Genomic DNA, 26,682 nt, shown 5'->3' on the forward strand with positions numbered 1-26,682 from the left:
GATCGTCAGAATCAATTCTGGTCCAATCATTTCTCACATCGTTCGTACCTGGCCTTCGGCTCGTCCGTTTGTCACTTACTTCAGCCGTCAGTGGTTCGACCAATGTCCTCCTCATTTCTGGTCAGTCTACGGCATCCAGCGAAGGACAAACAACGACCTCGAATCATGGCACATGCGGTTTAACCGAAGAGTCGGTCGCTACCACCCGAACTTGTGGCAGTTTATCTCTTTCCTGAAGGAAGAACAAGCAGTCGTCGATTCTGCAAGGACACAGCTACTCCAGGGTCATGTCATCCATCGGACGAACAAGAAGTATGCAAGGCTGAACGAACGACTCGAAAAGCTGTCGACGGAGTACAGGGCTGGAACTCGAACAGCAGACGAGCTTCTCTTGGGTGTCGCACATAACATTTCGCCGGATGTGTGATATTAGCAGTTTTTGTTTGTATTTTTACCAATATATTAATTTGAATTATCCGTTTTTGGCACGATTTTTGGGTGATTTCGTTCCATTTCTAAACGATCGTTGTGAAATAACTCTAAAAAAAGAGCCGAATATTTCGACTTGACCAGCAAGCCTTCTTTAGCGGCAATCAGTTCTTACCCTATGAACGTGCGTAAAATCTTCACTTATATTCTTCACAAGCTTAACAAACGTTTAGCTTCTTAACTCTCAGTACAGAGTTATTTCACAACCATTGACCCAATAAAATCCTCAGTTTTGTTCGTTGTCTTCGTGGCAATAAATATTTCTACAGATCAATGTGGCAGCAAACCACGCTTCATCCACCGCAAAATCACAATTTTGGGTTTGGCGCTCAAATGGTACTCCGTGGCGCTCAAATGGGAACAAAATTCCGTGGCGCTCAAATGGAACAAAATTCCGTGGCGCTCAAATGGGAAAGCGCTCAAATGGGAACACCCCGAAAAATTCATCGGGGTGTGCTTTGTAACAAAGGTATTTTTAAACACTGGTAATTAATACAGAAATTGATACTTGTTCATTAGCAATGGTAATATTTTCGTAAGAAATTTTAAAAAAGACTCAAGTTTGGGAGTTTTCTTATGAGATGTAATTGACATCTGTCTATAAGTCATTTTCTAGAGAGCATAAATTGGGTAAATATTTACCAAATCATATTATTGAGTTACGACTAAAGTGAATAGACCCCTCGATGCCCTTTTTTATGCTCTTTACGAATATAATAATCATTTTTTGTCGGAAATGAATTTTAGCCCCCACTCCCTATATATACCAATTCAGGGTATATATTTGCACATTAGGGGTGGGGGTGGGGGTAATTTTATTTCTGATGTAAATGAGAGGTAAGTTCAAACTTTCCCCCACCCCCTAATGTGCAAATAAATACCCTGAATTGGTATATATAGGGGTGGGGGCTAAAATTCATTTCCGACAAAAATCATTATTATATTTGTAAAAAGCATGAAAAAGGCATTGAGTGGTATATTCACTTTAGTCTTAACTCAATAATATGATTTGGTAAATATTTACCATAAATTGTACTGATAGTAATCAGTAAACGCGTTAACTCATAATTATGGGGTCAAATCCTTAATTATTTTGCCTAATTGTTATTCAAGAATGTAACTCATAAAAATGTAATTCTTAAAAATGCACGGAAATGAATTCATACAAACGCAAAGTGTAGTGACAGCAAGTCTCGAAGGAAATTAAAAAGCAACAAGCATTGAAAGTTATTCATCCAATCTATAAGAAAGAATTAGCAAATTTTAGCTAATAGGGTTGGTATAATACAAGCCCAATACCCGGTGGAAGTGCTTCAGTACAGAAGAGCGGGAAGGTTTTTGTTGAATGAACAGAATCCAACTTGTGCGATTTCGTAGACATGGTCATCTAGTAGCCACAAGTAACTCAACTTTGCTATCTATTGCTTTTTTTTTTGGATGTGGAACACCTGTACAATATACAAAAGGGCTTTGTGATAAATCTTGGAATGTAAAAGTGCATGATTCAACTTCAAATAAGGTACACATCCTTTCATCTTTGAGTTTTATGTTAGAAAAAAAGTTATCTTCCCTTCTCTCTAAACTAGGCTTAGCTATAAAAAAGTTAACTTCCTTGATTCGGTACTTGTGCATTATCCAGAACACACTCAAGAAGTGACATTAGGTAAATCTTAATGAAATAGCCTATACCAAAATATGATGAAAATATAAGACTTTAGTAACAAAATTATGGAAAAAAAGTAACGGAACCTTAGCAACAAAAATAACGCATTATATTAGGCCTAAATACGTAAACTAACCGACTCTATATATTAAATATTTTATTAAATTATACCTAAATCATAGTTTATCTCGCAAAGACTAAGCTATTCATAGGCTACCGATTGCAGACAAATAAACCGGTATTTCTCAGATCTAATAGCAAACTTCTTGGTTGTGTTCTAGACAATACACCAGTAACCTTGATTCTCATCACAGTATTTCTATTAAGTACAGTTTTACCCCTGTTGCGAAATTTTCGCAACAGAGGTAAAAGACTACCGAACTAGCTGCAATAACTAGGCTACCAAAGAGCAGCGCCATTTGATTCCTCATTCTACACTTTCCAAATATCATTATCGCTACCGTCACAGCCTCCCCCCCCCCTCAATGCCTAGATATGTGCATGTTTGGTATATAAAAAAAATTCTTATGTCTTATTTTTTGTACTTCTGTTCATAATGCAAAATCATACCAACTTGAAAAAAAGGTAAGTTTTGTATATGATCTAAGGCTGTACCATTTCATTAGGATAGGGGGATGGGGACATAATTGTAACGGTAGAGACCATTATATTTGTAAATAGTGTTGAATATGGAATCGAAACCACGAAAAATCGAGTTTGAGTGCAAAACCACGAATTAGCCCAGAAGATACAAAAAAATAATATTAGTAAACTTCCAGATATAGTTTAGGGCAGTATTCACACATTAAGGGACGAGCAATGCTTCCGCTCTTGAGTTTTTAAAATTTGGGAGCAAGTCTCCAAATTTCGGGGAAGCGGGAGGGAATTTTCTTGGATGAATAACACAACTAAACCGCCCGCAGACTTTAAACATCTGAATTCATAGCGTGAAGCGTACCAGTATGTAGCTTCAATTGTTATAACTTGTAGCTTACAACGTAGCAATTGTAGCTTTAGGGCAAGAAGCGCCCTTTGCATGTAAGCTACAAATGTAGTACGAATATTTAACCTGTCAGTTAGACAAAATTTTTCAATATTAGAGTTAGAACGGCCTCAGCAGGGTTGTATCCAGGATTGTTTGTTTTAAAGAGCATAAAAAAGGCATCGGGGGGTATGTTCACTTTGTTCGTAAGTCAATAATATGGACAACGAAAAATTTTACCAAACCCCCTACTCCCCCTGGATACGGCCTTTGACCTCAGGCAGTATTTTGAAAATCCTCTAAGGTACCTTGACTTACTGAACTCTGTAGGCTATTTGTATTTTTAACAAAGATTTTTTTTACCAATTTGTAATATTCTTCATAGCAAGATCTTAAGGAAAAAACTCTGGGTTGGTTTGGAGGGGGGGTCCAAGTTTGGGTAAAATTCTACTTTGGCTACTTTTGACTATCTTGGAAAGGGGTTAAGTTAAGAAAATGAAACTTTCAGGGATGGGTCTACAGGCTAAAGTATGTCCTGGGAAGATATTTTGAAGTATCCACCTCCACTCCTTCTCTCTCTAGTGGGTCCTGACCATCGTTGACCTTGAAAAATATGTGAGTTATAGAAGTGAAACCTTGCAAAATAGATCTTTTGTGTAAATGAAGTACAAAAAAATTGTTTTCAGCTTCACAACTTTGCTCAATCCCAATTTATAAAGTTTTAAAGATATGCTAATACATTTCCTAAATTTTGGAAATAAACTATTGATATGACTTAAAATTCTGCTCAAATAACTGAAATTGCATTTTCAGAGCTAAGGCCAGAGAAAAAGAAACTGATAACTGAAAATTAAGGTAAATGTTGTTTTGTCAAAATTTCAATGGGTATGAACCTGTCATGTAGGCAAATTTCATGACCCTCTAGAGGGAGAAGGAGTGGAGGTAGGTACTTCAAAATACCTTCCCGGGACATACTTTAGCCTGTAGACACATCCCTGAAAGTCTCATTTTCCTAACCTAACTGCTTCCCAAGATAGCCAAAAGTAGCTAAAGTAGAATTTTACCCAAGTTTGATTCCCCCTCCACAAAATTTTTGCGCGACTCGTAAAAACGTGAACAAATGCATATAAACAAGTTTTTGATGCGCTTTTTAATTTTTTCGTACCCTCTCCCTTAACAAAAACCCTTGATACGCCCTTGTCATCTAGTAATTAAAAAGCTCAGAGGGCTTTGAATAAAAATATGGCTGAAAACAGAAAACAATTAGGAATAAGGCAAAATTATGGTCGGGGGTTTCTACTTTCTTGCTATATTAGAAAGCAGTTGAGTTAAGTAAATGAAACTTCCAGGGTGTTGAATAATTTAGGCTACAGGCTGTGTTTTGTTTATAGATGTGAATATTCAAATTTTGAGCCTGATATATAATAGCCAAAAATTTTGACAGATGAGGAGTTTTGTGATAGAGAGTTGTTGAGCACGGAGATTCATCAGGAAAATGATATCCCCTACTATGAACTTGGTCGTAGACACAATTGACTTATATAGTTAAACACCTCAGTCAGCAGCCCTGTTCTTTACTCGCCAAGGGCATTGAACAAAAATATTTTAAGGAGGCATGGGTAAGGAGGCATGGGTAAATTTTTCAAAGGAAGAGCAAAAGTTGAAGAGGCACAATAGTCTCAAATACTACAAAATATTTAGACCACCTCGGGGGAGCAGCTGCTTTCTTGAGGGCGCTATTGTTTCGAGGAATACTACCACTGACTTCTGGTAATTTCGTACTTTTTATTTAGCAAAATTACACATAAAAGCTTAGTTTTGAAGATATACATTAACTCCTCACTCTCCATCACGTCTTAATAAATATTAGAGTAATACTGTTGACGTCATATCATAAACTAACTAAACTTAGTTGGGTAATAAATCAAGCATCAGGATTTTTTCAGTATTCAATTTCACTTCTTTAAGAGTAGATAGATACACAACAGCCTAAGGGATTGTTTACCAATCATAGCTTAGTAGAAAGCGACTTTTGAGATGTTTAAAACAAGTTTCAACACTATAACAATAACCGTGTCCATGTTCTTTTTTAATATATTTTCTACATACTTTCCCAGGTGCTTCTTTAAAGGTTTAATTATATCAGCAGCAAAGTAGGATTTTGACCAACAAAATCAGGGCTTTTGAACAGGACTTGATAGTTTCGGGAACTCATCTCCCAGGGCTAGCAAACATGAAATCAGATGATGTAGAATTTATCTATATCGGCACAACATACCTATATAAATGATACAGAAAAGGGTTCGTGACGAATGAAAAAGCTGTAAGGGAAGTAGGGAAATGTATTGAAGTTAGGGGTCGTACTAATACGACTGAAAAATAATAATTCTTCAAGTCCTGATAGTACAGTAAATGTGCTTTTAACATATGGTGGTTAAGAAGCTAGGAAATAAATGCTGGAAATTACGATTATAAAATGACAGAACCAAGTGATTTTAGGAGAACTTCATTAAACCCCTTTATAGGATCATAAGAGGGTGGTAATTACGGAGGATTTAGCTTGAATGGCTATAGGTGAACACGGTACAAAATGGGAAGGTAAAACTCTCCTAGACGCTCCTAGACTTAAATTTAATAATCATAAAAAATTTCAACTGAGAACAAAGAGCAACGTTAAAACTTAAAATGAACAGAATTTATCACGTGTATGAGGGGTTGTTCCCTCCTCAATACCTCGCTCTTTACGTAAAAGTTTTATTTTTTGTTCCCGTATTGAAAAATGACCCCTGAAACACAAGGGCGGTTTAATTAGAATACTAAGCTTTTTTAAAAGTTATAGAAAAAAACTTTAGCGTAAAGAGCGAGGTATTGAGGAAGGGAAAACCCCTTCATATACGTTATAACTTTTGTTCGTTTAAGTTTTAATGTTGCTCCTTACTTTCATCTGAAAAAAATTGTTCTTTTTCATTGAATTTCTGATCGTTTTTAAATAATGCCGGAAAATCCAGCTCCCCTCCCTCTCAAATCCAGCCAAATTCCTTCGTGTAAAGATCCCCCCCACGTAACCCCCATCAGAAAAATCCCCCAGAAAAATATCTGTATACTACCAAACAACCAATATTATAAGTAAACAATGGGGAAGTTCATAACTTACAGTCCTTCCCCTGGGGACTGTGACGGGGGGGGGGGCCCCAAGTCAACCTCAAAGACATAATTGTCAGATCTTTCAGCTATGCTGAACAAAATGGCTCTCTCACAATTTTGATTGGGGGCCACTTTGGGGAAAGGGGCTAGTTGCCCTCCAATTTTTTTGGTCAATTAAAAAGGGCACTAGAATTTTTGATTTCCGATAAAATGATCCCTCCCCCGATCATCTAGGATTACTGGTTTGATAGGATCACCCCTGGAAAAAAACCCAACAACAAATGAACATGCATCCGTGATCTTTCTTCCGGCAAAAAATGCAAAATTACACATTTTTGTATATACAAGCTTGAAACCTCTACAGTGGAGTTCTCTGATATGCTGAATCTGATGGTGTGATTTTCATCAAGGTCAATTGACGTTTTGGGGGTGTTTCCCCCTTGCTCGAAAATTGGGCAAAATAGTAGTTTTTGATGGGTAACACTAAACTTGATGAACTTTATATATTTTGAACAAGCATCAAAATTCGATTCTTTTGGTATACCTATTGTTATCAAGACCCTGTTTTTAGAGTTTTAGTTACTATTGAACCGCATCGCTCCTTACTTACAGTTCGTTATCACGAACTGTTTGATTATGCAGACGATTTGAGTGTCACGAATAAAAAATATTATCGAAGTGAAAGAGTTTTAGGAAATTTTGAGGGTTCAGGGTGTAAGAATTTGTTTCAAAATGTATTTTAAGAAGACGAAGCTACTTCAGTTATGAATAAATCATGAAATGAGGGTCAACGCCTGGTGTTAGGTAAGAGAAGATATACGAATGAACAATTTTAACCACCTTGTTTTATTATTGGTTAGGATGGGGGATGCAGTGAAGACGTTAACAATAAAATAGCGACGTTGGATTTTTTTTTGAAGATTGGAAGAATATGAAGATAAGTCTTCGAGCTGAATTTGGGGCAACTAGACGCTACGCTCGTGACAATGATCAAGTTGTAACGTTGGCGCTTCGAAATTTTATGGAAGATAATAGACTTTTCTATAGTTTGAATGGCTGTGTATCAAACAATAAACGGTACTTAAGTATTATACGAGAAACGAGAACTTGGATCGCGAATGACACGAACATAAGACAAGAAACTGGTCAAGCAACTTCTTTATACCAGACAATTAGCTTTGGCTGGGTTGGAAAATACATTGTGGATATGTATTATTTAAGATTTAGTTGGTATTTTGGTAAGGTTAGAATACATTTGTTTAGGTTACATATTAAATATATGCTATGCTTTACCCCACGCCACCTAATGTGCAAATATATAGCCCAAATTTGTTTCTAAACTATTATATTTTCATCATAATTTTGTTTCATTATAAGTAACCAAACTTCACTTCTCGAGTGTTTCTCGTATAATACTTAAGTACCCAATAAACTGTACGAAAAACATGGTTCTTTCCCCCTTCTAAGACTATAATGAGAAAAAGTTTAAAACGATTAGACAACGTTTAATGATGACAAACTCGCACTTTTTGGCTATCTATGTTGGGTCAAACAAACAGCAGGACTTCCTCGAAATGCTTGGATAGTGCTCATAAGAAAGGACTCAAAGAAACTTCGTTGGAGAGAGTAAAGAGTAAAGTTCTGAATAGACTGAGAAGAAGAAGACCGACATTTGAGAGAGTTATTACCAGTGGTGGATCCAGAAGTGGGTCAAAGAAGCCTCCCTCGTGACAAACACGTTTCAATGTTTCTAGACAAAAGCCACTTTCGGTTTCAGCACTTTTTTGCTTTTAATGCCTCAATTGTTCCCTTTTGGAATCCTTCCTCTAATATGCTTGTACTGGATGTGTTCCAGGTTGCTAAAAGGGTGATCGGCGTTTACTCCCTTCCCCCAAAAATATACCCCCACGGAAAATTCCCCCCCCTCCCGTGGAAATAAGGCTATCCAAATTTGAGAATTTTATGTGAGTTTTTTTTTATTTGTTTACTGGGGAAGGAATTTTGGTTCTTGGGTATAATGTGCCACTCGCTCAAGTTTACGATGTGTAAAACTCGAGAACAAAACGGTTTTTTCGTTAGTTTCTTCGTTACTATAGAAACAAATTTGGACTATAGATTTGCACATTAGGGGGGGGGGGTAAAGTATAGCGGGTCTGCATGCAAAATTTGTGAGGTAAAATTATTCTGCATATTAGATAGATAGACAGATAAATGTATTTTAAAGCAAAATATACGGCCATGAACACAGCAAAATAACATAAATGAAAGGCATAAATAACATAAACTTTGATCAGCAAGCATCATAAAACACTTAAATGAAACACTACATTAACCTAATAATAGTACTTAATACTTGGAAATACAACCATTAAAATAACACAACACTTGGAAAAACACTTAAATGAAACATTACATTTACTTTATAGTGTGTTTTTTTTTTTAGTTAAAAAAATCGCCAGATACCTCGCTATTCTACAAGCAAACTGTGGTCACGTACCACTTCACAGACATGTACGTATCAACTCATTTTTTCCGAGCGTACGTTCCCTTAGGATTGAGAGCCCCTGGCACCGGCTCAAGCAATGCACCAAATAATCTTAAATTCTGCAAAGCGGGCAAGTATATCTGTCTTCGTTAGAACATCCTTTAAATCTTGCGCTAATTGGCAGGCAATTAGCCTTGAGCTGCATCCACAACGTCAAATATCTAGCTGGTAAATTCAGCTTAAGGTAGAACTCCTGCCCACAAACCACCTTAATATCTTTATAAAACTTTGATGTTCCTGATTTTTTTATCTCCTCACTCCATTTTTGGATCACTTGAGTCTTGCGTTCAGTCTTAATATAATCCTCTGAATTTGTATGTGTTTTCCTAGGTCCTCTACTTTCATAGCCTTCATAGCCTTCATTCCAAGCAAAAGAAAACCCTGTTTTGTCAAAAATATATTTTACCTTTATTAGCAATTATCTTTTTTCCCCTTCGAGAGTAAATCTTCATAAGCTGCCTTAACCAACCTGTCACTCGGTAACTGGACGAATCTCAACCAAAATGTGACTTTACCCCCCCCCCCCTTATGTGCAAATATATGGCCCAAATTATAAATTCCCATATATTCTGTCACTTGTCTTTGGCTTTTCCCGCGCTAAGCTGAAAAAAAAACTAACGAGGAAACCGATTCGTTCTCGAGTTTTAAGCAGCGTAAACTGGAGTGAGTGGTGCATAATACACAAGTACCAAAATTCCTTCCCCCTACGAAAAAAAAAAACAAAAAAAAACTCAAATCAAATTCTCAAATTTGGAAAGCCTTATTTTCCATGGGGGAGGGGGGTATTTTCCGGGGGGCGGGTAAACGCCTAGAACCGCTAAAAGAGACTTGAGAAAAAAAAGAGACAAAATTCATTGTTTTTTTTTCAGTCTCTACCATCCAGGTGGACTAAGGTGTTCGTCATGTTTCACTGAATACTTGATCCTTTTAAGAAGTAAGAATGTATTATGCCTTAAACTATACATTTATTACAACTGACACATACATTTCTCTAATTATCTTCACATCCAGTTTCAGCAAAAAATTAAGATACAAGAGGGAAAGGTGCTTGACCGAATCATATTACTGAAACCGTTGTCCATATATTATAAATAATATGGCTCTCAACCAAAAAATAATTAAATTATACTTAGCACCGTAAACAAAACCAAAAATCTAATTAATTTTGACATCGAAACCGCGTCGCAATGGAACTTGTGCGTAGGCATTTTCAATTGTAAATGTTGTTTTTAGTTTCACTGGTGGTTAGCATTTCAACACCTCTTGAAACCACAGTTGTTAATAATGTAAACAAAAGGTCTGAGGTCAACCATACACCTAGATCGACAAAACCTTCATTTTTTTTATTGTTCATCAGGGTACTTATGTATTAAATGTACTCTTTTATATAACACAATGAAACCAGTCACGAAAAACCCGCTAAGGACGGGTTAATTCAAGAGACCGCTATAGAGTCATGCAATGCAAAGCGTGGTTTTCATTGCGTTTATGATATTTAAACTATTATATTTTTTGGGGTTTAGGGGGGGGGTTAGGTACCTAGGCTAGGTTAGGTTACGTATTTAATATATGGTATGCTTTCCCAACACACCCCACCCTAATATGCAAATATATAACTCAAATTGGTTTATAAACTCTTTTATATTCATCCCATTTTATTTTATTTCATTAGCATTAACCAAACTTGACTTCTTTAGCAGTATATAAAAGAGTACGTTTAATACATAAATACCTCAAATTCCATCACTTAAAAATGCAAATCGTCTTTTTTTTGTTTTCAATATGTGTCCCACCCCTTTCACATTGACTGGAAATTTTGCGCACATGCTTAGGAACAGTTCCTCCCAATTTACAGAGGAAGGATAGAATGAGTCGCAAGTGGAATACGATTAATTAATGAGTCGCAAGTGGAATACGATTTGGTTTATTTTACGAGCTTGGAGTCAATGATACGCCTAGATTGACAAAATATACATTCTTTACAGGATTTTCGAACATTTTTAATGCAAAATATCTCACATTTTTCCAAATCCGACGCCCCCTGCTGTCGAAAGAAGATCTTATGTACATGCCGGGGAGCTGTCCAAAGCAATATTTTTTGAGGGCCAGTTTATAGTCTGGAGTATAGACAACGAGTTTTAGGTAGAATAAAGTACATTTAATGATACCTCTATTATTCTTAGACTATTTTATGATAATTTTTTATATGAGCTGAAAACGCATATTATAAAACCAAGTGAGCTTTGTTCATTTGGTTTTAATCAAATTTTAATTTGCAACCATCATGGCTTTAATGTCTGCCTTTCTAAAAACAAAGCCCGTCTTCGGAATAAACTCCTCTGTAGATAACCATTTGCACTTATATTCAGGGGCGTCGTTTGAGGGGGGCAAGGGGGCAGTTGCCCCTCTAAATAATTTGGAGAAAAAAATTATTATATAGCCCATTCCCCTTGACTCTCCGGACGTCGACCCCTCTTGCCCCCCCCCCCCCCAATAAAAATGCTGGAGCTACGCCTCTGCTTATATTTCATGAAGTGGAGATGAATCTATTTGATAACCAGATATTATATAATTCGTTAATCAGTAAACTTATAGGCCCAAGTACGTTGAATATTTTATCATGATTAAAATAACCAATATCAAAAGAAAACCTGAAAAAGGTATAGTGTCAGCTATAATAATTCATAAGCCCGTAATAACACATTAGAAGTTTTACAAGAGAGAAAAAATTGACAAAAGCTTTTTGGATAAGCTGAAAAAAAAACTACAAAATAGACAAATCAGAGGATAAAGTGTAAGGACACAAGGTTGAAGTACTGATTTTGGGGGAGGGAAGGTAACCAGCCCCGCAGGCGTACGTTCTAGATAGCTAACAAGTGAAAGTGGAATTAAGTAAACATTTTTAGCTAGAAAGGCATGACAAGGTTTTCTTTTTTGGAATGACGCCTACACTATAAATTAAATTTGGCACGTTTGTTTGGGATGAAAAAAGCTTGAAGATCCATATAACTTACATATATGTTAATTATTTCAAACAAAAACAAACATCTTTATAGCAGAATGAGATGGAGGGTTGTTAACTGCCTAATTTGATGATTCGTGCACAAAAGAGGAAATTATGTCTAGAGACATTGTTACCACTACTACTAACAACTAGCTGCAACACCAATCCACCTGAGATCAAAACAGCTACACGTGCCCCTCCTTTATCCCAATCTATTTAAAGCCTCCTTCCTAATACCCTTCCAGAAAGTTCCCATTTCTCCTAATATCTTTTCTTATGACATCCTCCCATCCCATTTGGAGACCACCTGATTTTCGTTTGGCCCTTTACGGTTGGATATCGACAAGGACTATCTTTGGCAATCTTTCACCCTTAACCTGCAGAACCTGACCAAGCCATCTCATCATTCTCATCCTTTCTCTCATTATCGTCGCAGAAAGCGAGATTGAACCACATTTTCCCTACTGATTACTGTTTGAGATACCGTCAGTTATTCAGGTACCCACAACAGTTCGCAGGCAATTTCTCTGGAAAACACATAGCAAAACCAAGAGCCAGGAATATTTTTGTAGAGGACCCAGAGAGAGGGGGAATTCTTTTTAGTGAGACGTAATTATTTGTTTCAAACATTAGATGCCTCTTAATGTGAACAGGCTAAGATATTGGGATTCCGTGGGAGATGGGGGGCTCGGACTCAAAGCTTGCCGTTTATAATTTGGCCTGTCAAAAAAAAAAAAAAAAAAAACTAAACCATGCCAATACATCGCATTGATATTATATCGGTCACAACAACGGAAACCTGGTCAGTTTAGTATAGTGTCAACCACAAATAGCATGACCGGAAATCCATAATAGCCGACAACAAATAAAATTCTACAATTTGATGTGTCAATGAAAATTACAGTATCAGTTTTTTTCCTTCTACTTTTCTTTTAATACGAACAAGTTAATTCATTATTTTATACTTGTCAATTTTATAGCATACGCAAACTACTTTCAAACAAAGGTGATATTATTGACTGTATGTGGGGATATATAAAGGAAGAAGGGTAAATTTGGAGCAAAATACGGGGAAATTAACGTAAAAATGGTAAACATATTTAGATTTTCGGGCCATTCATGAGGACAAATCTGACATAAAATACCCTTGGGGAAGGGGTTCAAACCCGGAACAATTTCCTATGTTAAAACGCTAGTGCTGGAAGTTTTGTTTAATATATTCCAATTTATACACAGATTGTAAAAGGAGAGTAACACATATCACCATAGTCATTCACTTTTGCTTCCTATATTAAAACGCCAGTGCTGGAAGTTTTGTTTAATATATTCCGATTTATACACGGATTGTAAGAGGAGAGTGACATATATCACTATAGACATTCGCTTTTGCTTCCTATCCCGGAATTACTTTTAATATCAGGCTCAACAGTTAATATCAAACAATTCGTGGTAACGAACTGTAAGTAAGGAGCGACCCGGCTCAATAATAACCGAAACTCTAAAAAACGGAATTTTGATACCAATAGATACAACAAAAGAATTAGATTTTATGCTGATTTCAAATACATAAGTTTCATCACGTTTAGTCTTACCCATCAAAAGTCACCCGCCTGAGAAAATTTGTCTGATTTTCGAAAAAAAGGGGGGGGAAACACCCCCTAAAAGTCATAGAACCTTAATGAAAATTAAATAAAAAAACAAGTTTTTCAAACTGAAAGTAAGGAGCGACATTAAAACTTAAAACGAACAGAAATTATTCCGTATATGAAAGGGGCTGTCCCCTCCTCAACGCCTCGCTCTTTACGCTAAAGTTTTTTATTGTTTTAAAAAATAAAGTTGTGAGACAGAGTCAAACTTTAGCGTAAAGAGCGAGGCGTTAAGGAGGGGACAGCCCCTTTCATATACGGAATAATTTCTGTTCGTTTTAAATTTTAATGTCGCTCCTTACTTTCAGTTTAAAAAACTTGTTTTTTTTTATTTAATTTCTGATCGTTTTTTTAGTTAATGCAGCTTTTATTTTGGCTCACCGTCCTTGAATAAGTAAACAAAATTTGCATGAAAATCTTTTGCTAAATGGCTGTCTCTAAATTTGGTTCTGACGTAATTTACAAATAAACTTACGTAACGAACTTCTATATTCGTATATTTTTCTTCTGGCAAAAAATACGTTGCAGTTATAGTTGCAGAGTTTTGCAGATATGAGCTTGAAACCGATGTAATAGGGTTTTCTGATACGTTGAATCTGACGGTGGGATTTTCATTAAAATTCTTTCACTTGTAGGGGATGTTTCCTCCCTCTTTAAAAAGTCCGGTAAATTTTCTCAGGCTCGTAGCCTTTGATGAGTAATACTAAACTTAATAAAATTTATATATTTAGAATCAGGATTATAAGGCCATTCTTTTGATACATTTATTGACATCAAAATTCCGTTTTTAAAAGTTTCGATTACTATTGAGCCGTATCGTTTGTTTGTTTTCTTACGTATATGTTATTATGTATATGAGGGGGTTCTCCCCTTAGTCAATACCACCCTTAATTTCACCTCCCCTTACTTTCAGTTGAAAAACTTGTTTTTTTATATTTAATTTCTGATTTTTTTTTAAATAATGATGGGAAATCCAGCGCCCCCTTCATAGCAATGTCCCTTCCCCATGAAAACTTCTTTCATGAAAAGATCCTCCCATATAACCCACCCCCACCCCCCACTACCAGAAAAAATTCCCCCTGAAAACGTCTGTATACTTCCCAATAACCAATACTATATGTTAACATTGGGTAAAGTTCATAACTTTCAGCCCTCCACCTGGGGGCTTCGAGGGATTAAGTCATCCTAAAAGACATAGTTATAATATTTTCGACCATGCTGAACAAAATGACTATCTCAAAATTTTGATCGGGTGACTTTGGGAAAAAATGAGCGTGGGAGGGGGCCTAGTTGCCCTCCATTTTTTTGGTCACTTAAAAAGGGCATTAGAACTTTTAATTTCCGTTCCAATGAGCCCTTCCACGATATTCTAGGACCACTGGGTCGATACGATCAGCCCTGGAAAAAAAAACAAAACAAAAAAAAGCAAATAAACACGCATCCGTGATCTTTCTTCTGGCAAAAAAATGGAAAATTCCACATTTTTGTAGATAGGAGCTTGAAACCTCTACAGTAGGGTTCTCTGATACGCTGAATATGATAGTGTGATTTTCATTAAGGTTCTATAACTTTTAGAGGGCCTTCCCCTCTTTTTTCGAAAATCGGCCAAATTTTCTCAGGCACGTAACTTTTGATAGGTAAGATTAAACTTGATGAAACTTAAATATTTGAAATCAGCATTAAAATCTGATTCTTTTGATGAATCTATTGGTATCAAAATTCCGTTTTCTAGAGTTTCGGTTACCATTGAGCCGGGTCGCTCCTTACTTACAGTTCGTTACCACGAACTGTTTGATCACACCATCAGATTCAGCGTACCAGAGAACCCTACTGTTTAAATTTCAAGCTCCTATCTGTAAAAATGTGGAATTTTGTATTTTTTGCAAGAAGAAAGATCACGGATGTGTTTATTTGTTTTTTTCCCAGGGGTGATCATATCGACCCAGTGGTCCTACAAAATCTCGTGGGGGGGGGGCTCATTCGAACGAAAATTATAAGTTCTGTGCATATACATCCCTTATTACTACTTACCGTAATATTTCCTGCGCTTAAAACAGGTATGTAGGCTTCGGGCCTTTTACTCCGAAAAGATCTATAAAAAATATGTATAGTTCTTCCAAATTTGTGTATAATTCGCCGTTTTACACATTTTAGTTGAATCTGTTCTCCCTAAATTTATACGAAACATATTCCCGAGAGCATGCACAAATTGAGCACTCTCCTGAGAAGCTTTGAAAGAAGTAATCGATTTTTTTTTGCGTTGCCTTTGAACAAAATTTCTTCAACTTATAAAAGTCGTCACAGAAAAATACGAGTCACGGAACAAAAAAAAAGTCTCCTCTGAGAGGATTTGCTTTCCAGGGTTTAAATTCTTTATACATTTTTAGGAGTGAGAATACGAATGACTTTTTTCAAACATGAAACTTTTATTCTTTGTTGATATTTTCATTTTTTTTTTCAGGCGACTAAGAATTAAAATGCGGCTTTTCAAACGGCGAACAGTTTCTGACACCTGTCCGCAACTCGTAAGTCTTGCAATTATCAATCAAGACAATCCAGATACATCCAATGAATCTGAGTATTTCACGGTTAAGGCCTTGCCAGCCATAGCGGTGGGCACTGCTGACGATAAACTTACAACATGGGGCAGAAAAGTTGGTCGAAAATTAGACGCCTTGCGTGGTGATACAAGCGTTCTTACAATAACGCCTTGTGAGGATCAAAAGATTAAGGGGGACACAAGCATGAGACGACGAATCAGTCGAATTGAATCAATAAGAAATCTTTTTAGCAAGGGTCTTCACATTGATCCGGACCACAATAACACTGAACGAGGTAATAGTGAAGAGAAAGAAAATAAAAGAAGGACTCGTTCTAAAACTAAACTTGCAGAGGCTAGCACAGAAAATAAATGTGCAGAGTTAGTGAAATCTTTTAGCTGTGAAAATGTTTCAGTGGAAGATGTTCTTCCCCAGGTGTCGATGGAGCGGAAAAGCAATTTCCCTAGCGCATTTCGAAGAACACGTCCGCCCGAAAAAGTGAACTTAAACCGACAACGTAGCCACTCTTTAGCTTCACTACCAATCCCAGCATCTAATTGTGATTCAAAAAGATTATCAACAAAAAGTGATGAAAGTGGATATGAAAGTGAAAAGTGCGACGGGGGTACACCCAAGTCCAAAAGTAAAAAACAGTTGAATGAAAAATTGCAGAATATCCAGTCTAACATGTCGAAACTAAAGGACACTCTAAATAGCACTGACGAGGAAAAACTATTCAAAAGAAAACGTGTTCATCGTTGTTGTAGTTGTGTTAAAAATAATAAACCCTGCAGTAATAGACCTGATGAAGCTATTCTATTGCCTGCCTCACCAGGAGGCCGACTTGACGACGAGCTAGAAGAGTGCAATTTAAATTTGGCTCAAATCCATGCCCGTTCTTCTTCACTTGACCGAAATGAAATGTTGGCCCATTACCCGAAGACGGAGGAGAGCCAAATCAAAGACAGTTCAATTACCTCATCACCTCCTAATCTAGCACCAAATAAGCACTACAAAATGTTGCGGTTAGTAAAAACAGGAACGACAGACCTCGGAATCCATATTAAGAAAGATCCTTTTTCGGGTGGTTTTGTCATAGTGGGGATAGAACCAGATAGTCTAGCTGACCGAGATGGAAGACTTGAAGAACAAGATGAAATAATAAATGTGAATGGTCGAAGACTACGTGGAATTTCTACCGAAGAAGTGCAAGAAATACTATATCAAGCCCCGAGGGACGTTGATATAGTAATAGCGCGAAGACAATCATTCAAAATTGAAGACACTCCCCGTTATAAATCACAAAGAACCTTGCCCGTATCTATTTTATTATCAACCCCCGTACCTGAGATTAAACCCGTCCATTCACCGATCATTTATGAAAGACGGGCTTCCGCATACCAATTATCAACAGTTAGTAAAGGGTTAAAGAGTGAAAAGCGACCAATGAGTCTTTCATTCGAAACTGAAGCAGAATGTGAACCCTGTCATAGAAGGTCCGTATCGCAATTAGAAAGTAGAGTGAATAAGTTGAAAAGCTCGAGGCGACCAAATTCTTTAATTTTTACTGTGACTTTTGAAAAAGGACCAGGAAAGAAAACTCTTGGGTTTAGTGTTGTAGGTGGAAAGGATTCAGCTAAAGGAAATCTTGGCATTTTCGTTAAATCAATTTTCCCTAGTGGACAAGCCGCCGAAGAAGCTTCAATACGCGAAGGCGATGAAATTTTAGCGGTCAATGGTAAAAACATGAGAGATCTTTCACACTCGGAAGCGATTTCAGTATTTAAAGCAATCAAAACAGGAAAGGTAATTTTAGTGGTGTCGCGAAGAACAAGCATGAAATCACGATCCTGCGACAGTTTGGACAGGTTTGAAAAGTGACCAGTTTTTTTCGTTCGTGACTTCTAAGCGGATAATGTCTTCTCGCATTTGTTTTTCTCTCTTTGACGCAATAAATTTTCTAGTCATTGATCCAAAGAAAGTAGCTTCCAGCATGTTGTAAGTCTTGACCCTTGGAAACTTTTCTTTTTTCAGATTAAAAAAAAGGTGTCTACTCAGCCAAATTTAGTAGGTTGATGTAAGTTTCTTCAACAGTAAGGAGATACTGGATTATCCAAAAAGCGTTTGTTTTGATCATATACCTCGAACTTTCTACCTAAGGCTTTTCCCAAAGCCTTGATAATACCTTTTATTGGATAATACTTAGGGAGATCCATCCTATCTCGTGTAGGAATTAAACTAAAAAATTTAGATTTCAAGTTTAATTGTGTTTAGAAATTCACGAATTTTTTTTTGGCTCGCCAGGCGCGTAGACCGTGATTTTTTCCCGTAATCTTAATATTTGCCCTAGAATTTGTATGTAATTTGTCTGTTTCTGGTATTTAACAAATTGGTGATTACTATGTTCCGTTCAAGTTCAAAATTAAATTGCTTTCGTGAAACGGTTTCAAAGCTTTAATTGCTGTTCTTCAAAAACTTATTGTCAACACTCGAATCTGGTGTCATAGTAAACACACACGTTTTCTACGATTTTACAGAAAAATCAAATATAAACAAGCTACCACCAGAAAAGTTCCTCTGGAGTTCGCGAAATTTTTCAAGAATAAAATTGTTCTTCTACTAGGCTGAAAACAAGAAGGAAAACGATACCGCCCTAGCTCCGGAAGCAAACTAAATTTCTTAGAGATCATGCCAATGTCGGACTCGTGTAGAATCTTAGAAATCTGAGATTGTAAATTTTGTATTTTCTCTTGATTTCTTGTAAATAGTTATGAAAGTGTCAATGACATCTTAAATTTAGAATCTTTTGCTTAAACGAAATTTTCGATTTTCAGTGAATTTTATGAGATTTTGTGTGCATACCCCCGGGTCAACTAGTAGACTGAAAAAAAAACGCAGCTTCGATCCAACTCCTAAGGGGAGACGGGAGGGGATTTTCATGTCGCCAGGATATCTAGCACAACATACATCTAAATCAAACTTTATAAGTGAGAGCAAGTGTCCTATTTATTCCTTTTTGAAATCCGGACTTGATGTAAACTTTATGAGGGAGGGATCCCTATTCTCTTGTCATCAAGATTTATCGGAAATAAAGCCTTTCAGGGTTCCGTCTCCAATCCAACCTTCCCTCCAAACCATCCGGTCCCTAAATTCTTATCATTACACTTACCAAACCAGGTTGCCTTATTTCAACCAAACTTTGTTGGGAAGTATGGTTAAGTATCCTAGTTGTGCGTTTGAAAAGTTCGCATGTGAAGAGGGGGTCCCAAAACTTTAACACCAAGACGTTACCAGAAAAGCTTGCCGAACCTCGGTGGTAAGTAAAAGATGATGTCCTAGTTATGCTGTGCAATTTCATAAAAACAATTCTAAGAACTTTGTTAATCTCAATCAAGCTTAGTCGGATGTGACATTTGATGTGCCATTCATGCATTATTTTTTAAAGTCAGAGTTAGATTTGACCTCATTGGAGGAGAAGCAAGGGCGACGCTTATCTTTCGCCGACAAAGCACCTAACAGAAGGGATCATTGAATTTCAACCAAATTCAGTAGGGAAGGAGAGCTAGAGTACTAATTACACGTTTTGGAGTCTATGTCAGTGCCAGTCTCTGGAAGGGGATTCCCTAAATTCCTCTCATCAATACATCCACGAGAAGGGGGCATATGATCCCAATCAAACTTGGCTGGTATTAGGAGTTAGCGTCCTAGTTGTACTTTATGGTGACTGAGGGCAATCTGGCATCCGTGGAGGAGAAAGGCCTAATTTGTTGTCACAAGGGTATCTACCAGAATGGGTTGTCGGGTTTCAATACAATTTAGTGAAAACGTTTTTCACGTGATGTCTTTCTGATGCCCCAAAAATATTCACTCCTGGGGGGGGGCTAAATTATCGTCATCAGGATATTTACTAGCAGAGGTTGTTGAATCTCAACCAAACATTTTAGGCTAATTCAGGTGTCACTTTAGAACTAGAGGCCATTCCAAATTTTTAACGGGTTAAGAAGTAAAGAGAACAGGATTCTATTCCGTAAAGACTCATTCACAGTGAAATTTTACTATTATCAAGATTTGACTAGCGTTAATTGGAGTCAATCATAATTTTTCATAAAGTTTTTTAACCGAAAAAATCTGATGGGCTCAAAATAGCGCAAGCTAAATCTCCGTATTAGTAAAATGTCAGTGTGAATGGGGCCTTAACGACCTCGCGTCTAGCCCGTGCTGCATTTTTAATTAGATTTACATATAACAAGAAGACAACACCCACTTACATTGCTAAACAAATGGGACAGTGATTTATGGTTTAAATTCAACTAAATCAGCCATTAATTATCAATATATTATACAATGGAATACCCTTTATACACTTTCTACAGTCCTAAAAAGGACTTTGCTATGTGAAGGTGATTGAGTCAAATCATGGAGCACATCCAACTTTTATCCACTTTCATTCTTATGCAAATCTAGTAGCCTTTTACTTTTTTTTCTTGCTTCTAACGAAAACTATTATAGATAATAATAACAATAAAAAAAGACAAAAAAACCTACGGACTGTAAAGTGCTGACACATTGACAGTGGTATGCTGTCCACCAAGGGACTGTGCACTATATGCTGCAGATGTACGTTCCTAAATTAGTGTCCTTAACCCTTTCAGTTATGCGTTTGAGCTAATATTTCGATTTACATCCATTACTCTGATTGAGTCTAAACTGCCTCTTTGTATCCCCCTCCCACATAATAAATTATGTGGTTCAACCCCTGACTATTTATGGACTTTGATTCGTTTTAGAAATATATGATAACACAATTACTTACCATCTCTTAAACAGGGGGGGGGAGGGTGTAAAGACCAGGGATTTTTCAGTAAACAAAACTACATATACTTCTATTTTTGCAACATTTTAAAGGGTTTTAATAAGACTTTTAACTTTGTCAATCCTTTTGATAGACTTCTTGAATGTTCGCGTGAAATGTTAATATTTCCCCATGAATATCGAATATTTCAGACTGTTTTGGTAATCCTAGGGATTCCGCATACACCTCTCACAACTAATTCCTGTGTTCATGTGATGTGTCATAGTCCTACTAAGAGTTTTCCAAGTCAAGTCTGCATTCAAGTCTGGATAATCGAAGCAAAAAAAAATATCATTTTTCAGCAAGTATTTATATTCCCAGACATACTTTCCGGACCGGAGGATATGGACTGGAAGTTCCGGACCATGGGTACATATGCTTACCTTTTTAGAATACTGTGGGGCTATGGAGTATTTCAGAAGAATTATAACCTCCTGCATACAAGAAATTATGGTACTGGTGCATAATATGGACACTTCTATATAGTAGTGAGAGACGAAACCCGCCAGAGGGGTTATTTTCAAGAGATCGCTATTGAGAAATGGCTTGCAAAGCGTAGTTTTCATTGCGTATACGATATTTAAACTGTTGTTTTTTGGGGTTTAGGGGGGAGGTACCCAGGTTAGGTTAGGTTACGTATTTAACATATTCATTGCTTTACCCCCCCCCCCCCCTAATGTGCAAATATATAGCCCAAATTTGTTTCTAAACTATTATATATTTATCCTATTTTATTTAATTAGCATTAACCAAACTTGACTTTTTAGAATTGTCCATATTATGCACCAGTACCGAAATTATGAGCTACGTCTTGAAGAAAAAAAGGAAAAAAAAAACACGACGAATTCAAAATACCTAAAACAAACATATTTGAGTACGCAAAAAGAAAGCGAAAATGACAGTGAACAAACACGCGTTTTGATTTCCATTCACGAAGAAAGGATCCATATTGTTAGTCAACAAAAACAAGATGTATTATATATCCTATCGTAAGGTTCTTGCTGAATTAAAATGACTTCTTCGTATATTTATGGTGTTTATCAATCAAAGAATTGATTAAGTAAAGACTAGGATAGTTTATACTGTCGGCTAAAACATGTGACTTGACGACTTTTCGCACAAGGGATCTTCGTATAGAAAATATAGACTTCATAGTCAATGCAACAACGTTTAATCAGTTACCGACGTATCTCAAGTTTTCTTTTTTCTGGTCTCCCATGGAATGAATTATCGTAAAAACTGTAAAATGGCTCATTTCATTACAACATAAAAGTTCTGGTGTTCTTTATCAGCACAGTAGACAGAATATACCAGTAAGCTTATCGCAGATCATTTCTGGTCTTCGTGAACAAAAAGCTCCTCCCACTTATTTCTGCCTTAGCTTGTCTAGCTTGTTTCTGCATTAGCTTTATTTCCGTTTATTTCAATGCACTTTGATGGAAACAGTCGGAAACAGACTAACCTGTCTAGCATGTCTAACATGTTTATATCTGCCAAAACGTTCTCCGGAGCACTCGCACCCCGGTCCGGGTTTTTATAATGGGTGAGATAGAGAATGATCATACTGGATAATATATGAACTGTGTTTATCAGCGCCAAAACAAGACGGATGGCAAAATGTTGCCCTGCATGCCTTCGAGTGTCGCCGTAGACCGATACAGCATAGGATTAAAAAAAACAAATTAGTCATTTAATCAGGGCGGTCATAAGTTTCGAAAAATATGCCTCCAGGGATGACATGATACAAGAAGTCCCAGGGAAAGAACATAAAATTGTGTAAATAACCCGTATCGAACAGAGTCCTCATGTACACATTTTAAAAGAAACTTAGACATGTTACACGTAGTTGAGATCAGAGTCATACAAAGATTTTCGATCTACGTGATTCAAAGGTCCAAACTGAGCTCCGACCCGCATAAAGCCAACCTCCTGCTCCCTTTGGTCGATGATGTCCTCCGCTTTGTCTCCGATCCTTTTTGGACTACAACGCGTACACTTCGTCACCGACCTCCTGTATCAGCAGCGCTTAAGCTCCATCTCCAACCCCCTTTGGGCAAGAGCGCGTAAGATCCTTTTGCAACCCCCCTTCGAAGAACAATGCCTCTGCTCTAGCTCTGACCTCTTTTGTCAACGGTACGCATGCTCCATCTTGGATCAACACACCTCTTCCTGATCTCTCGTGGTCGGCGTCAGGACGGTGTTTGGTTTTATTACATGTTTTATTACTCAATAATGGCCAATACAGTACACTATAAGTCATTGGCTTCTATTCACGAAAATTTTTGTGAACTTTTTTGTTGAAATCAGAGCCGTTCAAAGATTTTCCATCTACGTGATTCAAAGACCCAAATTGAGCTCCGACCCAAATAAACTCAACCTCCTGCTCCCTTTGATTGAGGGTGAGCTACGCTTTGGCGCCGGTCCCTTTTCTACAACAATGCGTACACTCCGTCACCGATCTCCTTTGGCCCCATCTCTAAACCCCTTTGGGCAAAAGTGCACAAGATCCTTCGACGAATATTGCGTATGCTCTAGCTCTGACCCTTTAGTTAACGGTGTGCATGCTCCATCTTTGGTCAGATCAGAATGGTGTTTGATTTTATTACGCGTTTGTCATTCACTAATCGCCAATACATGTACACTTTAAGTCAGCCGCATCAATGCACGAAAATTAAGAGGGTTGTTGGGGATAGCAAAATGAATTTATCAGAATCTATGGGGGGCAAACTATTTTAGGATGGAACACCCCTGTCCCCCCAATTTATGCGACTAAGCTTTCTACTAAGCTTCAAACTTTTACTTTACTTTTTTAAGGTTTTTGAATTGTTATAATCCCTTGTTAAAATATATACGAATATTTTTGCAATTACCAGTTTTTGCTCTTTACGCAATTTAATGTCTTTTCATACTAATCTTTTCAAAGATATTTGATTATCACCAAGTCCGATTTCTAACAACGATTTCTACTATGCTTCAAACTTTTGGTTTTTTTTTTCAAGATTTTTTAATTGTTGCAATCCCATGTCAAAATATATGCAAATATTTTGGCAAATTACCAGTTTTTCGCTCTTTAAGCAATTTAATATAAACTTCTCCATACATGAAAATCTTCAATTTTTCCACATAAGTGTGGCAAGTGTGACAACGTCTTTGCAATACCGATGTGTATAAAATGACGTCACTCACGTACATTTATTTTTCCGAAATTAAGGCTCTTAACGAAGTTTTAAAACTTCTGACCTATCTAGATCGTTTTCTTAGGCCAGAGTATCCCAGGATGCCAATTTTCCCGAAAAAATATGGAGCCGCTTTCGAGAAAAATAAATAAATGCATAGATACATATACAATTATTGCTCACTTATAAACCATGGAACAATCCATGAACAAACCATGGAACAAGAACAAACCATGGCATATAGCAACTAAAAGTTATTATAACACAAGCATCTTTTGAAAAGCTGTTTTTCTGGGGCATGGTGCCACATTTGACTAAAATAGCTGCCTCATTCTCTGAGCTTTGACTCTTACTATTCCAATCACATTTAAAAGGCTTTTCACTAGTATGTACTCTTTGGTAAACCATGGTTTGACACAAGAATCTTTAAGGTAAACAGACGGAACCGATTCTTCCGAGATGCTCAGTATTGACGAAGAAATTCACAAACACTTTTTGAGTTAAATATAAGATATCATTAGATATAAGCTACTTTTTTGTTTGGTTTCCACTCAACTCCTACCCAGTGGCGTCGTTTGGGGGGGCAAGGGGGCATTTACCCCCTCCAATAATTTGAAGGAACAATTATTAAATAGCCCATGTCCCTTTACTCTCTGGATGTGGACCCTTCTTTCCCTCTCCTCAATAAAAACGCTGGAGCTACGCCCCTGCTCCTACCAGACTTCAACAGGATGGGCTGCGCATGTACAGTCCTAGATGCACTTACCTTTTCGTCTCTAAGGTTTGATGACGGCAAGCTTCTTTTCTAAATTTTTCAAATGTATTTTAACAAGTCATAAGAAAATACTACTTCTGAAAATAAATTTTCCCCAAGAAAGAAAAATCCACACCATTTTTTCCTCAGAAGCTATTTTTCTAAGAGTAAGGTGATTTTTAGATTTAAAAACCCATGGATGATAGATGATGCTGTGGCTTGGCTTTCAATAGTAATTACTGGCTATTAATTAGAGGCCAGAAGCATAGTATTCAATACCAAAACGCAATCCTTCATGGCTTGATGATTTTTAAGGATTTTGCATGATGCCAAGGCTATTCTCACGTCTTCCTGTATGCTTCACCCAACCAACTTTTATTTCTTATCATTTCTGCATTATGCTTATAATCATAAAAGACCATGGGCTGTGAATGTGATTTGATGAAAGTGCTCATGGGAAGTATGAAAACGCAAGGGAGATTGCTCAAGGTTCTTCAAATTTGTCTCTCATAGTGAGTCAACAACAAAAAATCTAGTCTTACACGAGCCATCGGCGTTTGTCTCAATATGTTGTTTTGAAACGCAGGTTGTTAAACAAAAATGACAATCCAAAAGTGCAATTTAAAGTTTTAGTGCTAGATAATTGGTAAAATATAGGTACATATGTTAAAAAGAGCACATTTTTAGGTATATCGAGTCACATTTTTAGTTCCACCATTTCTGTAGGTTTGTCATAAGGTTCAATTGCTGGTTTTAATTATAAAAATAATTACCAGAAACAATTTAACAGTTCTTTACGAGAGAATCAGAGAGCTAACTATATGGTTCAAGTCGGGTATGTGCGCACAGGAGGGCAGCCTGTCCCCCACATTCAAATAGGCCTGAAATGCAACTTTTTTTTGTAATTTACTTTATTGTGATCATGCTATACTAAAATTATATTACAGTGTATCCTCTAATAACGGGACAATAAAAAACAATCTAGTATTCACATCCAATAGCAAAAAGTCGAAAATTTTAGAAAAACAAATGCTGTCTCAGACAGATTGAACAAAATTCAACGAGGGCTCAGCAACGTCGGGCTTTGGTGTACCATGGTTTTTCCCCAGGAAAAAAAAATCCGTTTAAGAGTTAATTTAAGGGTTGTAAACGAAATTCGTGACGTCAAAGACTGTTATACTTGGAAACAATATAGATCCACTCTCGCGCAATATGTACTCCAAAAGAACGGTGAAAAACGGAAACTACAGATATAGCAAAATTCAAACAATTAAAAAAAATTGGTTCCATCCCGGTTGGAATTGACATCTACAACGTCGGACGCTGACGCGCTAACCTTCAGCGCCAGGACTTTACGTGTTTGATTGATGTAAATTGTTTTTAAGCAATGTTTTCAAGCGCAAGACGCAGGAATTTCCGAAATAGACTATGAACTTGTCCACTATACGGAATTGTGGGGGATGGATTGGGATATTTCCTTTTTAGGAGTAATGAACTTAAATTAAAGGAGAAATTTGTTTAATAGTTATAATGATCAGTTGCTTCTAGAGACCCAAACCAATCTTTCCTAGATCGTGGCAATCAACCTCACATAGTGGCAATAGGTAATTTTATTTTGAGACGTTTAGAGGCCAGTACATAGGACTTTTGTCCTTATTTGTGTCATTTTGTTTTTAATAATAATAATATAAGGCAATAAAAGGCTTTCGCCTTTATAAAAATTTACTTTCACTAAAAAATTTGTCAATACTTTTCTTGAAAGAGTGGGTAGATTCAGCCATAATTACTTCTTTGGGGAGGTTGTTCCATTCCTTGACTGCTCGGTTTGAGAAGGCCAACCTTCCAACTTCTTTACTGAAAGTGTTTTGCTTTAGCTTAAAGGTGTGT

General features: G+C 36.9%; 2 protein-coding genes across 2 annotated transcripts in view; one reads left to right on the top strand and one right to left on the bottom strand.

Annotated features, from left to right (window-relative positions):
* The window catches only part of LOC148940762 (kinetochore-associated protein 1-like), a 340,431-nt gene that overhangs the window by 69,853 nt on the left and 243,896 nt on the right, over positions 1–26,682 (bottom strand). The window lies entirely within an intron of this gene.
* On the top strand, positions 1,818–18,026 carry LOC148940763 (uncharacterized). The gene is made up of 2 exons (XM_089104851.1): positions 1,818–2,008; positions 15,935–18,026. Exons 1-2 carry the CDS (start codon positions 1,989–1,991, stop codon positions 17,892–17,894), a joined length of 1,980 nt encoding a protein of 659 aa, XP_088960977.1. The 5' UTR covers positions 1,818–1,988; the 3' UTR covers positions 17,895–18,026.

The sequence above is a fragment of the Artemia sp. Qi Xiang Cuo genome, chromosome 19, assembly GCF_049724085.1.
Source record: "Artemia sp. Qi Xiang Cuo chromosome 19, ASM4972408v1, whole genome shotgun sequence".
In the NCBI taxonomy this organism is placed as follows: domain Eukaryota; kingdom Metazoa; phylum Arthropoda; class Branchiopoda; order Anostraca; family Artemiidae; genus Artemia; species Artemia sp. Qi Xiang Cuo.